Genomic DNA, 18,533 nt, shown 5'->3' with positions numbered 1-18,533 from the left:
CCATGCCATACATGGTGAAGATCAGATCAGTACACCCCTTTATGGTTGCCTGGGGCCTTGCAGTCTACACTCTACATATCTAGACAACCGGGTGGGAACTTGCCAGAGTAAAAACCTACAAACCTACTTGATACGGCCATCTGGCTAGAACAGACAGAACTCTGGAAATTACTTCCAAATAATTCTCCTTGCATATTAGAATATACAAGGTAGTTTGTAAATTAACTTCATACCTATGTCCAACAGTGATAAGCAGACGGAGTTACCAGACGGAGGATGTCCATATGCTGAATAGTGATTTTACTTAACTAGTAGTGTGCTGTACTTAAAGCTTTGTAGTAATGTTCTGAACTTTATACTTTGTTTAACAAATCAAATCTTTTTATACCCACATGTGCAAACCTGTTCCTAAGAGTTTTCTTGTTCACTGTACTTCACATAATGCCTACCTCGTCCTGAGTCCAAGTCCAACTGCTCAGTTGCTCTAGCACTGAGACTGGTCCAAGACTAAGTGTAATCTGGCTGTGCCTTTAAGCTTGCTTTTCTGAACCACTCCGTGTAGGATCAAACAAAATATGGTAAAGCATTTCAGGTAGCTATCAGTACAAGACCACAAATGTTTGAACTAGGTAGCAAGTTTAGCAATTTTAAACATATCAGACTTATGTATGCACATGACACTAATCTTTTTTAACACGCTTAATACCGGAGATCCGTCTCTAAGCGCAGGACCCAGATTCGAACCCACGGTGCTATGCAAAGTCTTGCTTCCAAGATTAACTATTTGCCCCTGAGCGATCCTCCCGACTCACCAGGCAGAGGTTTCGCTCGCTGGACTTTTGCATAGATTCAAAATATTGGCTCTAGAAATTGATGAGCCTGTACTTATTTGCTGAATTTAACAGCATGCGGTCCAGATAATGTTCACATTTATTGCGCATTTCTAAAAGATTGTGGCATAGTTGATTCATTAAATCCTGCAGTGTTTTACCTTTTAGCATGACCCAAATGCCAGTGCCGGTAACAGTCGCACATTATACACTAGTGCCCTGCCTGAAGAAGACGTGGGCAGGCTTTCGTCCGAGTTTCTTTGCCATGTGACATCAGTCAGGAGCAACATAATCTAACCTATATACTAGGACCCGTGAGTCAAGCTCCACTTTGTACGTTGAAACATGTGTAGGCTAATTAAGTGGCATAAGTCTGATTAGGTCACCTAGGCCCTTCAGATTGTCTAATTTAGGCGAGAATTCAATGTGACTGGTCTGGATGAATGGTTGAGGTACAGATTAACAGAAAGAACCTGACATCAAGATATAGTTGAATTCCGAACCTGTGTTTTGGTAATGTCATGTATATACTGAATGTATAATGTTCGTACTTAATGTACAAATGTGCAACTCCGACCTCAGAATAAGACATTTTCAAATTTGTGTCACAATTAAAAGGAATTTGTCTTTTGCATGAAAACTGCTTATCGATGAAGACAGAGATGAAACAAGTTGTAAATTGTTATACGAGCGGTGACCTACCGCATCGGTTGGTTCTTTTCTTTTTCAATAGTCCCTCCTTTTGCCATTTGCTGATGAAAGAAAAAAAAAACCCTACTTTACCTGACTAGATGAGCGATATCCCAGTTGGTTTCTGTAGAAAGCGGCCCCTCTATCTCTACGCCACTTTCGGTCACAGTTGAAATTTCATACTAGGAAGAAGAAAAAAAAAAAAAAAAAAAAGGTCAGTCATGGTTTGCATTTAATCTGGACGCTTTACCTGCAACATAATTTTTTTTTATATATAAGGAATGAGAAACACAGTCTAGTTAGGCATTACATGGTGCACAATGAAAACCCTTGGTATGTATACTAACCTGCCATAATGCCAGTCACTGAAAACTAGCAGCAAACCAGTTGAGCAAACAATACACTGCAATAATGAATTAAGGAAACCTAAGATGGCAGTCAGTCAATATAATAGTAGTACCTCCCATCAAACTGAAAATCCTTGTTACGGGAAATATGAATAGAGGTGTTAAGCTCAATCATACGCTTAATTTAGTGAACGGGCAGGCTCTACCAGCTTAATGCGCAGAATTATTCAAAACGTGCATTAACATTTTCACAAAATCATCCAATGGAAACAAGCTCCCATAATTACACCTAAAAACTATCACAACACAGCAAGTCGGATGATGCGATGGGGGAATAAATAGAACCACCTGTAAAGAGTGGGTGGAAGGATTTTATAGCATAGCAATGGATATTGTTAGGGGGGGTTTGAAAAGTCCAGCTTGGGTAGGACTTCACACTTGGGACACAGGGCTGAACCACACATGGGAAGGGCTTTAGGCAGTACAAAGAACTGGCCAAAGAAATACGTGCACACTAAAAGCTACACACAAATAATGGTTTATTTTATATTTACTTAGAACTAATGCAATATTCACCGTTAAGTAAATCACTTTGAATTGCATACTGCCATTCTACAAGTATTACTAAAGTTAAGTAAAACACTAACTTTCAGAATATCGGTTTCATGTAAAAATGATTGAAACAAGTCCAACATAAAGCAGGTAAATACTTGTAATTATTTCACAGAGGTTGTAGTAGTCAATATCTATCTAGTTACGAGTGTCTAACGGTCGGATTAGAGGGTCAAACAAGCAAGGCACAAGCTGTAGAAAGTCCAAAGTTACAGAGGAAGTGTTTTGTTGGGGAAAAGGTCCCTCAAGGCAAAGGTGTTAGGCCTGGGCCAACGTGTACGGGCGAACTCCCAAACTTACAAGTCCGCACTCCAGCAACACAGGAACAGCAAAGCAACTTGAGGTAAGTTCTTCCAAGAGTCAGTGTCCTTAGTCTTGAAGAACGGAATGCAGCATGATGCAGCAACAGACCGCGGTCACCAGATTTTGGGTCAGGCAGATGAAAAAAGGGACACTAGAATGGATCTTGCAGCAGCAGAGTGAAGAGGCTCCAGGCAAAGTATTCATCATGGTTATGCGATTTTGGAGCCTTTTTCAAAGCACCAGTGAAGAACTATTACCGCCCGGTCGATTAGTCTCACTTTCTCAGTCCAGCACTCTGGTGAAGCGACTTCAAGGAGTGGGATCTTGCCTGTGGCGGTCCCGGAAGGATGCACTACAAAACAAAGGTCCCATGGCATTGGCTGTTTGCAGCCAGTAAAGGTCACAGCTCATCGTGGGATAGCTCGAAATGCAGGACGTCTTCAGACCAATTGGAACCACCCGTGTAAGAGAGAGAGTCCTTCTCTGGGCCCTCCTGGCGCTTGGAAGAAGGGGGGGGGGGGGAATTAAGGGGTTCATACAGCAGCGATAACTCGGAAGGCATCTCCATTTGTCTTTAAGTGGCTGTGGGCGTCTCTCCTTCTCCATGTCATTTCTTCAGTTCCAGTGGTCAGCTTGTCCTCAGCCTCCATGCCCCTTATGCAGAAACCCAACCAATCAGCACCCCATGCAGCCTCCCAGTTCGAACTGTTTTCAGGCTGGCACAGCTGGACAAAGAACAGCAGAGTTTCGGAGTCCTTTCCCATTTCCTGTCCTCAGACACACTGGCGCCTTTGCGGGCTTTCCCGTTTAAGACAAAAGTCAAACAAAGGCACGGCAGAAGGACCAAGAAAGGACAAGCCACCTTCAATTGGCAAAAAAAGAACACCATTTTGTGTCAACGGTGACCCTTCTGTGCACTACCACGGCTGTGAGTACAGCTCGTACAAAAGTAGGTAGGATAAAACCCTTGCTAGTAACATTCAATCAAAGTTAGTATTCAGTTTTTCAAAGACAATAAAAGTTGGTAAAGACTTTTCTTATGCTAACACACGTTCCAGCACACGGAGTGACTTCAGCAAATGACAGTATTGCAATTTGGTTACCAATTCAGTCGAGTTGTAAAGGAAAGAAAGGTTAGAATAAGATTTAGAACATACTTTCAACAGTTTGTAAAACAATTACAATCTCCCAAAGGGAGGCATGTAGACTTTTATCCCAGCAATAATAGTGCCAACAATTATAACCTATGAGGGAACAAGTAATGCCAAAGCCAATAGGTTGAGAAGGATGCCTTTAGGGAGCCAGTACAGCCAAAGTAAATGGACAAAGTGAATAGTTCTGATGAACTTCTTCTTAAAGTCTTGACAAAGTTAGTAAATTCAGAAGAAATCAACTCAAGTGAGCTACTTTATAGAGGGCACAAGGTGTTAAGCCAGTGCAGGCGAGTTGGGATCAACTCCAAAGTGTAACAAAAGCACTACCCAAGATAGGAAGCACAACTATGGCTAAACGGTGAATACCCCTAGCCACATGGTACCTTAGATTTGAAGAAAACGGTTCTAGCTGGATTCCTCCTTGCTACAGCTTAGCAGACCCTTGTTCCTGGACCTTGGTCGTGCTGACAAAAGAGGACATCTGGCAGCTCCCGCTGCAGTACTCGGGAGAGGGGATCCCCAGCAATGCATTTCCTTTGTTTCAGTGGCACGTCAGCATTTGGCACCTTTTTCTCAGTACCAATGAAGAATGAAAAACACTGGTTGGAAGTGGCTTGCTTCGTCGGTCCAGGACTCTGGTGGGGGGACTCTGGAGCAAGATTTCCTGCTTCGGTAGGGTCCTCTGGATGCCCACGAAGATTGACTTCGCAAGACGATGTACACATCAATGGTCACAGGACCCCTGGCATTTGGCTTCTGTAGCTCTGGTGAGGCACAGCAAGTCGGGGGTTGTGCCAAATGGAAGCTTGTCTTGAGGCTAGTTGGTCCCACCAGCTCAAGGGAGGAAGTCGTCCCATTCAGGTTTTCCCAGTCGATTTGAAAATGGGGTCAACACACCTGCAGAGCTTCACCAGGCACTTCACGGTCCAGGAGGGTGCTGCTGGCGTCGCTTCACGTCTTCAGATTCGGTTGTTCCTCTTCAGTGGTCGACTGCCTCTAGTCCCAAAAACCTCGTTTTTTATGCGATTTCTCATTCATTCACAGTATAGGCTGTCAATCACACAGCAGGGTGGCTGTCCTTTCAGGACAGCAAGCTGGCTAATCTGAACTGGTTTCACTCAGGCACACCTAGAGACAAAGGCGTTTCGGGACCCTGCCTCACTTCCTGCCCTTCCAGACATACTGGAGCAGGCTTCAGGGATGAAGCCCACAAAGGCAAAACACACAAAGGACTCAAATCTGTATCAACTAAGAGTAAAAGCCAAGAAGGAACTAAAACAGAAAATGGCAAAAAAAAGAAGACGGGGCTATTTTGGGAGAAAAGGTCACCCATGGGTGCTGTACTGCAGCTGAGGGCTCAGCCCAACGAAGATTTCCCTGCCTATCAAACTAAAAATATGTCCCTCACACTTTTACATAAAATAAACTTACCAAGGTGATACATGGCAATTCAAATATAACAAAATAACAGTTATATTCAAATATTCTAAACATAACTGTTTTCCCTTGCAACCTGGTTGAGTTCCCCCTTCCCTGAATTTAAACAGGATTTCAACCAACAGTTTAAAAATAATAAGGAAATTCTGTGTTCTAATAAAGTTCTTCTTCTTCCAGTAAGTCTCACTTGGACTTGACCAACAGTTCAAAATATATAACAAGTCTTATCGCTCCACTTGTGGCAGAGAGTTCAATAAGGATACTTTCACAGTTCATCAGTATCAACGAAAATGTCTGGCAGGATTCTGCAACATATCCCAAAATACTTTCCTCAGCAATATTAATTTGTTAGGATGCTTCCACAACTGTTCACAATATATGTTAGTAATCTTGCCACTTCTGCTTCAAAACGTTTAACCACAACACAGTACTTCAATAACTGCTACCTGGTCCACTTTCCTGCCAGGTCTACCACTACAAGGTCCTTGCCCTGCTGTACTCACATGCCAGGACTAATGAAACTAACACTACAAGACCTTTGGTGGTACAGCCTACTTCAAACATCTTGTAATAGTTTCTTGACTTTCCACATCAGTTTGGACTACTACTTCTGGGAAAACATGAAACACATTGGTGCCGTTTGTTCCACCCTTGCGATTGCCATATGCAACGCAGGTCATGCCCCTCTCCTCCTGAATACTTTGACAGAAGGGTAGCTCTCCTGCCACTCTTGTTTTAACCAAGTGCTGATAATGGCTCCCTTTCATTCTTGTTCTTCTTTGGCTTAGACAATGCTTGTTTAGGTCAATTTGCACTATTGCTTCTCTCACTCTGGCAATAAGGTCTACACACTAGTTTCTCAGTTGTCCTCTTTTGGCTTTGGCAATGCTGGTTCTAATCAACTTGTGTTATGGCTTTCTTCTGAAAATAGTTTGTATTCACTTCTGGTAATATTGCCCTCTCTTGACTTGTGTGGTTACTCTAAGCAAAGTGATAGCTCTCCTGCTTGTGTTCACAGTTCTTATTGTGCCACTTTATCGTTTGCGTACCAGCTTGGGATTCACAATAATGATTATTCCTCCACTGCCCTTCGTTTCTATCAGTTCGCGATTCAACATAATGAAACTTGGCCAGCGGGTGATCATGGAGCCTACCCGGGGTATTAAATGCAGAAGAGGAAGGGATTCTGCATGGATAGCCACTCCACATGGCGATTGTATGCAGAGGTAGGAGAACATTTAGCCTATATAGGGCGAGTGTAGGGGAAATTCATATGTTGTTGAGGGCAGCGGCTCAGAATTAGGCTACAGCAGCTTTCAGGTTAGCTAAGGTCTAAGGGAGGTGAGATAGGAGCGTTTGCAGAGTTAATGAGATTAGGCAAATGTAGACATTGAGAAGGTTGATCCTGACCACAGTACAAAAAGGAGGACCCTGAGGTGCAAGCCTTGGGAGATGGAGCGAGTCAGCCAGGAGGAAAGGATTTGGCACCACCTCCCTCTCCACATGTGGTGTTCCCAAGGCCTCTAACCTGTCACCCTGGCTCTTCAATGTCTACTTGGCCCCTTTGGCCTACCTTATTCTACGTTCTCCGGTAACTTTCAGTGTTATGCGGATGAACTCTGCTCTTCTTCAGGCTCCCCTCAGCCTCCCCTTGTGCGCATTCCTGACCTATCCACGACTGAGGAGTGGTGCGGCTCCAACGATCTCTGCCGTAATGCCAGTAAGACGGAGATCCTTCTCATTGGGACCCCTGCTTCCGCTTTCCCCCTCTCAATCTGGCAGCCTTCCTTGGCCTTCCTGGGAGGCTACAAACCTTGTGTCATCTTCGACTCCACTCTCTCCTCACATCACAGACCTTGCCAAGAAGGCCCACTTCCAGCTGCACCTCCTCAGAGGTATTCTTCCTTTTCTCCCTTTCCCCCAGAAGCTCACTGTCTCCAGAACCCTGTTTCTCTCTAGGCTGGACTACTACTACAGCCTCTTTCTCAATCTGCCTTCCTCTACTCTCCACCCTCTGTAACTAATAGGACTGCGAGACTTGTCCTTGGCCTCAAGCACAGGGACCGTATCTCTCCAGATGTGAAATCTCTTCACTGACTCCCGGTGGTTGTAACGATCAAGGTCAAGACCCTCTGCATTGTCCACAAGGCTTTCTGGGGCCGGGGCCCACATTACATCCAACTCGCTCTTCCTAAACTCTTTCTCAAGCCCTTTGCTCAGCCACCTACAACTCTAAGGGCAAGATGCTTCGCCAGGCAGTGAGTGGGGGGTAGATCTCTCTCCTCTGCAGGTGCCTCCATCTGGAATGGCCTCCCTGCCCCTCTCAAACTTGAGCTGGACCACCTGAAGTTCCAAAAGCTGTCCAAGACCTTCCTTTTCGCTTCTGCTTTCTCCCCTGCTGACTGACCGGTTTGCTGCGCTGACTGGCTACCCTCAGAGTCTCACTGGTACCAGGCTCCCCACAACCAGTAGCCCCTGCACTACCTCCGGGCCAACAGTGTACTAAGGGGCTCTATCTGGAAGCCTACAGTCCCCTGTCTCCCTGCACTTACCCAGAGCTGCGCTTCCCTGGCTGCACTACCCCCTCCCCACGGCACATCCCCTCTACCCCACTCTGCACACCACGTATCACACAAGGACTAGTAAGTTGACTTGTTTTGTCCTCCCTCCGTCTTCCCTCCCCTGTCTTGTCCCGCCTAGAAACACTGGTGTACAGGCGCGTTATGAAGGACTTCTCATATCAAGAGTGTGTGAGGTTGGCTTTGGAAGCCTGGAGAAAGAGGACTCCACCTTGGAGCAGTTGACCATCCGGCACAATACTGCCACTGAAAATGACAGAAGCAGGTGAAGATGCATTCAGAGAGGTAGAAAAGGTTTGCCCAAGTCCTTATATGCTGTTCTAGTGTATTCAATGGAAGCACTTATTTGAACTTTGCGCGACTTATGTGCAACCATATAATAAAGTGTACAACATGTTCAATATATCTGTGTGGTGCCCTCTTTTGTGTCATCTATTGGGGTAACTGAACCTGTCCAACATCCTTCTGCCCTCCCTTGAGTAAGGAATAACTGCTCTACCATTTCTCCACAAAGGGTTTGGTCCATCTTTTGGTTTGAACCCAGTCTTGAGGGCAGATGGTTTTACTCCCCTCGCCAGAGGGCTGTGGGAAAATCTCTCCCCAACAGTATACTTGCCATTTTAGGTCATGAGTAACAGCAATTTTTCATACCAGTAACGTGTTGAAATTGATCTTTTGTGTTTAAATAGTATATTTTGTTACCAACCTCCTCTCTGTTCCTAATTGTACTTCACACCACGCCTAACTCCTCCCGAGTCTATGCCGGACTGCTCAACCAATCTACCTTTGAAAATGTGGTCAGTAGACTTAAGTGCAATCTAGTTGCAGCTTTGTTGGCTTCTTAGAACTCCTCGGTGTAGGTACCGAAAAACCCTCTTAGCTACTTGAAATGATTTACAATATTTAGCAGTAGAAGACCTCAAATGTTTGAGCTAGCTAGCAGATTTGTCAATGTTGATTATAAACAGACTAATGTACGCACATAACCCTAGCCAATTCCTGAACCCCCCACTCCCCTTAACAGCAAGAGAGTCAGAATAAAACATACAGAGGTAGTCAAGGTCTCAGTGCCCGACTTGTCCGGGTTTGGCGTACTGGGCCATCAACCATGGAATATACATGTTATTCTACAAAGGAAACGAGAGTTGGGAGAAGATGGGAAGGAGGATGCAGATGCCACAGAAGTAGGGAGAGTGATGTAGAAGAATAGCTTGGGTGCCTGTAGAGCTACTAAGTGGACCATAGATCGGGATTGCGAAAGGAAGACATGTTCTACAACGTATGGAATCAGACTTTCTATGGGAGGCATGTCAAAGAGCAATAGGCAGTTAATAACAATGTTTGGTGTGTGTTGGGCCAGAGATGTGCTCTTGCCACCCGAATTGTGGTGGAATTTTGGCCTGGTATTACCATTGCATTATTTCAATAGGACAAAAGTCCACAATAGTAATTCAGTGACTGACAAGCCTAGAGGCCATGTGTGGCCCAGTCAAGAGTACACTTTGAGGAAGGGTGATGTATAGCTCACAAGATGATAAGAGTGGCCGATATGGATAGGTTAACATAAAAAGGTAAGAAGGTTATGCATGCTGACCAGAGTGGTCAGAGAGTCCCAGCTGTTGTAGATCTCGCATGTTGGCGAGGGGATGGTCTCCCACATTTTGGCAGTGACATCAGCCAGGAGTATTACAATTAATAGGTCAGGGACAGCAAAGAAAAGATGGGGGGGGTACAGGGTTGGTGATAAATGAGTAGCATATCAAGTGGTAGGAATCAAAGAAGCATAAGTAAAGTTGGGGCAGGGGACAATGGTAGGTCCTCAATCTGTGTGGGTGAGTGGGGACAGCTTATGAAGGCCAGTCATTCTAATAGTATATCTTTTATATTAGTTCTGTGTGGGGTGCAGCCCACTGTCAAGTGCCACCGTGTCGGGCACCATACGTTTATGCAGAGAAAAGGAGACCAAGGATTACGAGCCTTCGGTGTGGGCCGCACACCCTAGTACCTGCGAAGGGTTCATCTTCAAAATATTTGTGCCGTCTTTGCTGGTGTGATGATTTAGGGTTAAGAAATACGGTCAGACAAAATTAAACAGAATCATTCATATTTAATCCAATAGAATGAACCAAATAATGGTTCTAAAGTTCATAGCAAAGAACGAGAATAAGCCTATGCATTTCGGACCATTGGTCCTTCGTCCTAGCTTATCAACAAAAATCCTTGTGTAACAAAATTAGGAAAGTCGATCTATCAATAACATCATATGTTGGAAACCAATTATAGCATTGATCGTATAATTATTCCATAATTATTTGCAATTCCATGTTAAAACCATCATATGCAAGAAACCAAATGTAGCATTCATCGTATCATTATTTCATAATTGTTAGCAATTGCATATTCATAGTGCATTGACTGGGCCCCCACAACATGGTACAAGACATATAACGAACATTAATGACAAGAGATAGTGAAAGAACTCATTTAGGCATACATCATCACGTGTTAATCACAAGTTCCATTATTGGTTCTGAATCACAATACTTCAGCTTGTAGAGGATTGCCAACTTGGCCAGATTTTACAATGGAAAGATAACCCATGTAGCATGCAGTATTAAAACTGGTGCTCATGCTGGAAGAAGACTGTGCAGATGAACGCGTTTCCTCTACCCGTATTTCATGGTAGTGCTATAGGTATTATTTCCTTTAGTGAAGCGTTCGCCCATGTGCATTAGTAACGATCTAAATGAAAGATCTTACAAGTAGAGGCATAATAGTTAATACCGGAATGATCTGAGGTGGCGTGTATAGATATGCGTGATATCCTGATTAGGTAAAATCAGGAACCTTTACAAGACAGAACTGTCCGTGATGTGTTGCTGTGTGCGGTGTAATCTGTAAAGAAACATCACTTTGAGTTTCAATGTCTATTGCAGTTAGATGCTATGTCTAACACACAAAAAAAAAAAAAAAAAAAAAAAAACTTACCGCAGTTACCGATTGGGAGGACACTGAGCGCGACAGTATCAGAAACCCGAGCGGTATTGGCCGTCCTTACTTAGGCGACTATGTTGCCATGGGCATGGTAACGATGGTGTGCCTGACAAGATGGCTGAGCCGCTTTGACGGCGGCGGCCATCTTTGGTAGGTGCAATGTTGTAAAGCATACAACGTGTGCCCTTGCTGTGAAGGCCTGGACCCTGACCCTTGCCCTACCTTCCATGTTCTCCTCCACCTGTACAGGAGAACAGCCCAGGTCCATAATCAATGACTCCTTCACTTCTGGCTCCTTCCCAGACCCCCTTCAAAGTAGCACACGTCAAACCCCTTCTGAAAAAGGCAGGTCTCCACCACCTCCAACCATCCAATTACAGGCCCATCTCCAATTCCAGATTCCTGGCGAAACTCGACCGTTCTGCCTACTCTCAACTCAACCTTTTCGCTGAATCCAACAACATACTAGACACTGCTCGGTCTGGATTCCGGCACCGCCATGAAACTGAAACCGCACCGATATTGATCTGGGACGACCTCAAAGTCACGGCAGACAAAGGTTGCGCCGCTCTGGTTCTCCTTGATATCTCAGCCGCCTTTGACACCACCAGCTCCACTCCCTCGGAATCCGAGACTTGGCACGCAGCTGGATTGCGCCTCTGCTTAAACAGGAAACAAATCACTATCTCCATCCCCCACCCCGCCCCAAGCTTGGGCAGTGAACATCAGCGTACCCCAGGTCGTTTGCATTTATACGCTCCTTTTCTACCTCTACATGACCCCGCTAACAGGGATCATCCGCTGGCACAACCTCACCTGCGACACCCAAATTATCCAGAGAATCCCCAAGATGAGCTCTGATCATCCCCGACAAAGCAGCCTGCCTCAGTGATATAGACAAATGGATGACCAGAAACAACCACCTCCTCAACCCAGGGAAATCTGAGATCATGGTATGTGGAAACACAGCTCTACTCCCGCAACCACTCCCATGGCCTCCCTTGGCACTCCACCCCCACCTCCAAAACAGTCAAAAATTGGACTCGGATCTAACCCGGTCCCACCAGATCAATAATGTATCCAAATCATGTCACTACCACCTCAGGCTGCAGAGACGCATTTTCCCTTATCTCACCTTCCCCCAACAGATTGACTTCTATTATGTCAATTGTCATGTCCAGACTGGACTAAGCAAACTCCATGTACCTGGGTGCTCCCACATACCAAATCAGACTCCCAAGAGTACACAACGCAGCTGCTGAACTCCTCCTTGCACTGGGACTAAGGGACCACATCTCGCCAGCTCTCTGCACACTCCACTGGCAATCGATTGCACAAAGGGACACTTTCGAAATCCTGTGCATCACCTACCGAGCAGTGCACAAGGCTGTCCCGACATACCTCCAAGAGAAGACTATGCGCTACCGCCCAGCATGCACCCTAAGGTCAAGCATGGCCCTCCTACTAATGATCCCAACATCCACCTCAGCCAGACTTGGAGGATCAACCTACTCTACCCTGGCACCAACACTATAGAATTCACTACCGCCACATTCGATAAAACCAGGACTATATGGCCTTCCGGAAAGCAGTAAAAACGTGGCTTTTTACAAATCCATGAAATGGTCCATCTAAGGCCATAAACCCATCCCACAATGGCCCAAGTTCTATGACAATCTGCACTAACCTAAACACAAAAGAGCATCCATGGAAGATGGCCGACCATTTAATTACTGTGCCACGGAACAACCAGGGCACGGAAGTCAGCCAATAGACCAAGGACTTCCGTATATGCAGCTGCAGGCTGCACAAACCTAGCTCAACTGCCACAGCATAACTGTTGTTATACGATCAATAGAGGCGACCCCCTGCCTGCCTAGTAATAAGAACCTAGAAGCCCAACACCTGATGCACAGAAGCAACTATGCTTGGCTAAACTCTCTGGTGAATCATGCAATAACCCAAGAAGCACCCAACATAAAACTGCTCTAGGGACCCAAAAAATAAATAAATGGGCCCTCCGAGTCCCACCATAGAGCGCCTGAAAAGGACTGCCCTGACTGAGACAACACAACATATCTTCATCGGCCAGTTTACCTCTCAGGAATCAAATACCACGAACCACCAGGGCAGACACGGCCAGTGCACCGAGCTCCGAAAGCATCCAAATAAGGGGCTACCCACCGATAACCACAGACACTCATTCCTACCAATATGCTCACTCTCCACTTTACATCAACAAACAATGGAACGCAGCTACACCCGTCTACCAATTCAGCCTAGCTGCACACATACCTACATCACTCATAGAACACCTCAAAAGTCTGGTATAACACAGCTATATCCTACAAGAAGGAAAAAAAAAGAAAAAAACTAAAAAAAAGATTTCGGCCTAGCACCACACAAATCTTACACATGCACCAGCAGCCACAATGCAGACTCGGAAGCCACCCTCCTCCTTCGGGGTTCGCTATTGAGATTTTTTGCGAGCTAAAACCAGCTCTGTATGAACCATTGCACTTAAATGTGTTAGAATTATTCTTTATTAACATTCTCAAATACTCAAAGTGAATGCCACATTTACATGTTTGGAAGGCACCAGTTGGCTCTGAGAGGCAAAAGTAGCTTCTGGTAGCTGTTGGTTTCAAGCTGACCAGGTTCTACTATGCTAGAAGCAGGAGCTAAATAGCTTCCAGCTCCCCTCAATTTCGAACCCTGCTCCTTGCTGCACACATTACATTGATCTCTCACATCCACTGCACTGCACTGCACTTAGCATTAGTATGCAGCCAACCACACAAACCACTCTGGCTGCTCACATACCAAGTGCACACAAGCACTATATACTGCACTACTCTCTCAATTGATACAGACCACGGTCCCCGAGGGCATTCAACCAACAGCACTTTGAGATCATATCAATGGTACATAAGGCGCAGTACAAATGCACTAACATAACATGATTTTCTGCAGCAATGCAGTTTCAAAGGTCAAAAGAAATGTACTTATGCAGCAGAGATACATTCCTATCATTGCCATGTAACCCATAATTAGAAGCATCTATTTAAGATGGCAAAACTGACACTCTAACGGTGGAAAAATGAATGAAATGGGCATTAGTACATTTTGATAGGTGATTGATGAAGCTATGCACAACTCGTAGTAGTAAGCCCAATTTGAAACTGAGATCCACCACACATTTTGAAATCCAGGAGCTTAAATCCTGCACTCTGCTTTAAATTGGAGCCGTGTTGCTTCAGAAAAACAGCATTTATAAATTCAAGTAGGAAAATCCCAAAGGGAAAAATGAAGCCTTACCAGAAAAGTCATAGCACAGATGCAAAATAAACAGCCAACACACCCAATTGGCGCATCTGCCTACCCACACACTTACTCTGTTGTAGGAACGTGCATCTCTGTAGTACAGAACTTTCATACAGCGCTCTATCAGATGCCGGGCCTCGTCTTTCGTTAAAAGGGGGTTCTTTTCCACTACTTCCCTCATCAGTGGCTGCAAGAAAGAAAAAAGAAAATTTCAAAATGAAAGTTACATACATGCATACTATGCTGCTAAACTGCATGCATCGAACATATCTAGCACTATGCTGAGATCTACATAATTTGCACATTATTGCTCTTTGATTAGATATAACATTGCTAGGAATCATGAGTAACGTGGGGAAACTAAAATCAAAACTAACGTTTGTTTACAATATCTACTTTTGTCAACAGTATCACTGGCATAAATGGGATGATTAAGCACGAAGCACTGTATTTCATTGCTCATTTGCACATAACAGATCGCATCTAACATCAGTGTATAACTAGACATGATGCTTTGTTTGACGTATCTTTCTGTACTTTGTGTATTTGAACTTGCTATGCATTCTATATTTTTTTTAATTCTTTTTTATTGTTGAATTTTTGAATCAAAAAATTGATTTTTTACATCTTCAGTTTTTGTTTCCTTTGTAGTCGTTTTGTCACTATTTGGAGTCTTGCACTTCAAAGGATTTTTGATGTTTGGGTAAAAGAAGAAGAAAAGGAAGAGGGCAATAAAGGGAAAAGTCTCAGTTGGTTTCGTTTCAAATCAAGTTTTTGCACTAGTTGAAGGATCTTGAATGTTGCTAGTGTGTGTATATATATATATAGTACGAGGTTGCACTCAGCAATGTAGACAGTTGGTGACGTTCTTTGCCGTTTTCTAGTTGGGTTAAACAAAATGTGTCTTCGTTCCGATCATACAGACGGATTTCATATAACTGATCTTTCATTAGTATACGATCGGTTTTAAATCCATCAGAACCGACTGAGGCAGCTCACGGCCTTATTCCCATTTGGCAAGAACGCGGTTTTCTAGCAATGTATATTACACGTGTCTAGTAACACTTACAGATGCACTTTTTTTTTACGTTGTTACGTATGCAGTCTCCAATTGTAGAAATACGGCATTGTTTCCCATTTAACAGCTTATTTTGTGTGCAAGGTTATCAGATGATCATTATTATTGGTTATATCTACTTAGTAATTACAAAATGTCTGACCTTTGGGACTGAATTGAGTATTCACCTTTAAGGCTGTGTTAATCTTTAACTCGCAACCATAGATGTGGTGCACTATTTATAAGTCCTTTGTTTGTGTTTTTACCCTTCAATGTGATCAAGCGGTTTGCCAACCGCGAAACGCGTCGTTGCTTGCCATTTCCCTTTCCACTGCACGAATAATAAAGGACATTTTTGTTGCTGTGGATCTTGTGGTGCCTTCCTTTTGCAACTCCGATTCTCACAGAGTTGCTGCTCTTTGGAGTACTGTCCGTTTCTCGTACTCATGTACAGGGAATGCTTCAGAAAGAGGGAAAGCATGCCAATTAGGAGTCAGGACAGGGCTTGATGAAACCATTGTAATGGTACTAGAACAGGATAATGTCATCTGCCAACTCAATCTTAAGGTACACGAAAAGGCCCATATGGTCACATTAACAAGGCCCTGCAACTGAGCAGGCAATACAATGTGATATGGTAGCTCTTGTGAGATCTACTACTTTCTCCAAAGTGAACTAGAGATTTCAAAATGCCAAGTCTTTCCCCTTTCTTGGAAAACAAGTGTTTCTTTCAGAGGGAGACACAATCCCCCTCACTGCGCCCACTAGCATCTGGTTTAATTAATACATGTTTAAAGGTCTGTCAGAGTTTCTGCTCACTGGTCGCCAATGCAACACATTTTATGAAGAGAATATAAAAGCTGACAAACTGGCATCACAACACCGGACTCACATCTTGGTCGAAGACAGACAGAGATCAACAGCATCACATGCTAAGAAGAGTGGTTAGGACTATTCCATATACCTAGCTGTTGCACAGCCCTTTGTACTAGTAGATATGGTACAAGGCATCATGTCCATTACCACACATGAAATCATCTAACTGGAACCTAGAATAAAAATGTATCTTTGCACTCACCTGAGCCAGGTAGGAGCCAAATCCTGTTGCAATAGTAGGGGATTCATATGCAACACCCAATTTGTCAACATAGCCAAGGAAGCTGAATATAAAAACAATATGTGTTAAAACGTAGCTGACCCAATGCACACAGGACTCTCCTCTGTTATCCAACATATCAAGTTATTTACGCACATGAACCTAAGCACACTGGCATGTTGATATTTTATTAGCAAATACTAACATGCTAAAGACAATGAATCGTTGGAGCTATGCCCCACGGTAAGAGGAGAAGACGTTAACCTGACAAACATTGCTGTTGTGGGATGTGAATAGTTGAATTCATAGAAGGACAATTGTCAAAAAAACAGACTAACCTCTCGCCGTTGCAAAAGCCACCAATGACAATTGTGTTCCAGAGAGGGTTCATTCGACTCCTGCGGTTGTACATGACTCGAGTCAAATAGGAGTGAATTGCTTTTGGACTGTAGTTGTGACCATCACCAACTAATTCCTCATCAATTCTGTCAAAAGAAATAGGACTTCTTGAACAAAGACAGACAGGCTCTCACTATTGCTCTTACTACAAAGGGTCTGACACCTATGGCTCACCAGATGTTTTTGACAGCTCCCATCAGCCCTAGGCATCATCATTAATTGCAAGGAATCATGAAAGACTTGGTACAAAAGATCTGTAGAACTGCAGGTTGCAGACCTACACCTTATAGTATTTCAATAACAGGTAGACTACTCCTTGAAAATAAGTCAGCATTAGTGGGTCCAGCCCAAATACTTACACCATCTGATCTATGACACGTTTCAGGTACTGGTAATCTGCATAGTCGCCAGAAGCCCCGAGCATGGTGTTGTCATTTACTTTCATAATCCTGGAGATGTTGCGAAATCTGGCAAGAGAGCCATAAGATCCCAGCATATCTGATGCAATGATCACCCCGCCATCAAACTTCACCCCGAGGACAGAGGTGCCCGTTACCATTGGATTTCTGTAGGAAGCAAGAGTAGAATATATGTGTCACAGAAGTTTGAAGGGTTGCTTTCTTCAAAAACACAGCATGCTGCTTTTTCTTCTCTGCACTTCACAATTCTTCTAACTATCTAAAATGCCACCAATAAGACCACAAAACATCAATTAAAGTTTGTTGATACCTACCCCCATCATGAACAGTACTGTTCTACTGGTGCGGCAGGGGGGTGGGGGGGTTAGGGGCTTTATTTGAACTAAAAGGCCTTTTTTAAGTTCCCTTTATTATTTTATATGCATAGAACCATTGACAGCAGACCGACAAAGCCCAGGAAAAAGATTGCAGTAGTACAACACGTAAGCATTACATGAACTCATAAGAGCATGTTGGATACATTATTCGACAATGCGGAAGGATTTTGCACCTTCGACAGCAGGTCATTCTTGTACGGGCCCCAGGTGTCTGTCCTTGGGTCTCGCACTATCCGTTACCATATTCCTGTAGTCGGACTCCATATCTTGACAATACGCAATATCTTTCAACCATCTTCCGCTGGTGGACCCTTATACCTTACCATGGCCACCCGTTGTTTGGCAAGTGCTAGCAATAAACCCAGAAGGTTTCTAACATGGCTCGGCAGCTCCTTCGTGTATCCCAGCAGCGCTATCAAGGGTGATAACTGCACCCGCTCCCGAACGATCTCACCTATTTTATCAAATACCTACACCCAAAAGGTCTTGACCTGAGGACACTGCCAGGCCAGATGCAGAAAGGTGGCCGGAGTATGATCGCACCTTGCACACTCCGCCAAACCGTTCCGGAAAAGAGGGTGTGTAGTAAGTTTGGTGCAGGTTTTTAAAATGCAACAGTTTAGACCTGCTGTTGAGGGCCATCCAATCGCTTAAATCAGAGGTCTTCAATCTGTGGGGCGCGCCCCCCTTGGTGGACGCGTCACCATGCCTGGGGGGGGGGGGCACGTGATGCCTTGCAGAAGAAAAAAGAGTAACGCTTTTTTTTTTCCTGCTGCACTGAGCTGAGCATGTGCAATGGGAAGCCACTGGCTCCCATGCACATGCTCAGCCAGTGCGATGTGGTGAGGACGTGGCCATGAAACAGGAAATAAACGCAGCCTGGACGCGCGCTTTCCTGCATTTGGATCGCGCGTC

General features: G+C 44.4%; 1 protein-coding gene across 1 annotated transcript in view; it reads right to left on the bottom strand.

Annotated features, from left to right (window-relative positions):
- Positions 1–18,533, bottom strand: part of PSMB4 (proteasome 20S subunit beta 4) — a 47,526-nt gene that overhangs the window by 21,241 nt on the left and 7,752 nt on the right. The window contains exons 2-6 of the mRNA XM_069650402.1: positions 17,182–17,388; positions 16,762–16,908; positions 16,406–16,487; positions 14,341–14,457; positions 1,614–1,702 (exon numbers count right to left, since the gene is read on the bottom strand). Of these exons, the coding sequence (XP_069506503.1) occupies positions 1,614–1,702; positions 14,341–14,457; positions 16,406–16,487; positions 16,762–16,908; positions 17,182–17,388 (642 nt within the window). The remainder of the gene's footprint in view (positions 1–1,613; positions 1,703–14,340; positions 14,458–16,405; positions 16,488–16,761; positions 16,909–17,181; positions 17,389–18,533) is intronic.

This window comes from Ambystoma mexicanum, chromosome 1p (assembly GCF_040938575.1).
Source record: "Ambystoma mexicanum isolate Mex_15411 chromosome 1p, UKY_AmexF1_1, whole genome shotgun sequence".
In the NCBI taxonomy this organism is placed as follows: Eukaryota; Metazoa; Chordata; class Amphibia; order Caudata; family Ambystomatidae; genus Ambystoma; species Ambystoma mexicanum.
This window is presented reverse-complemented; position numbering and strand designations above follow the sequence as displayed.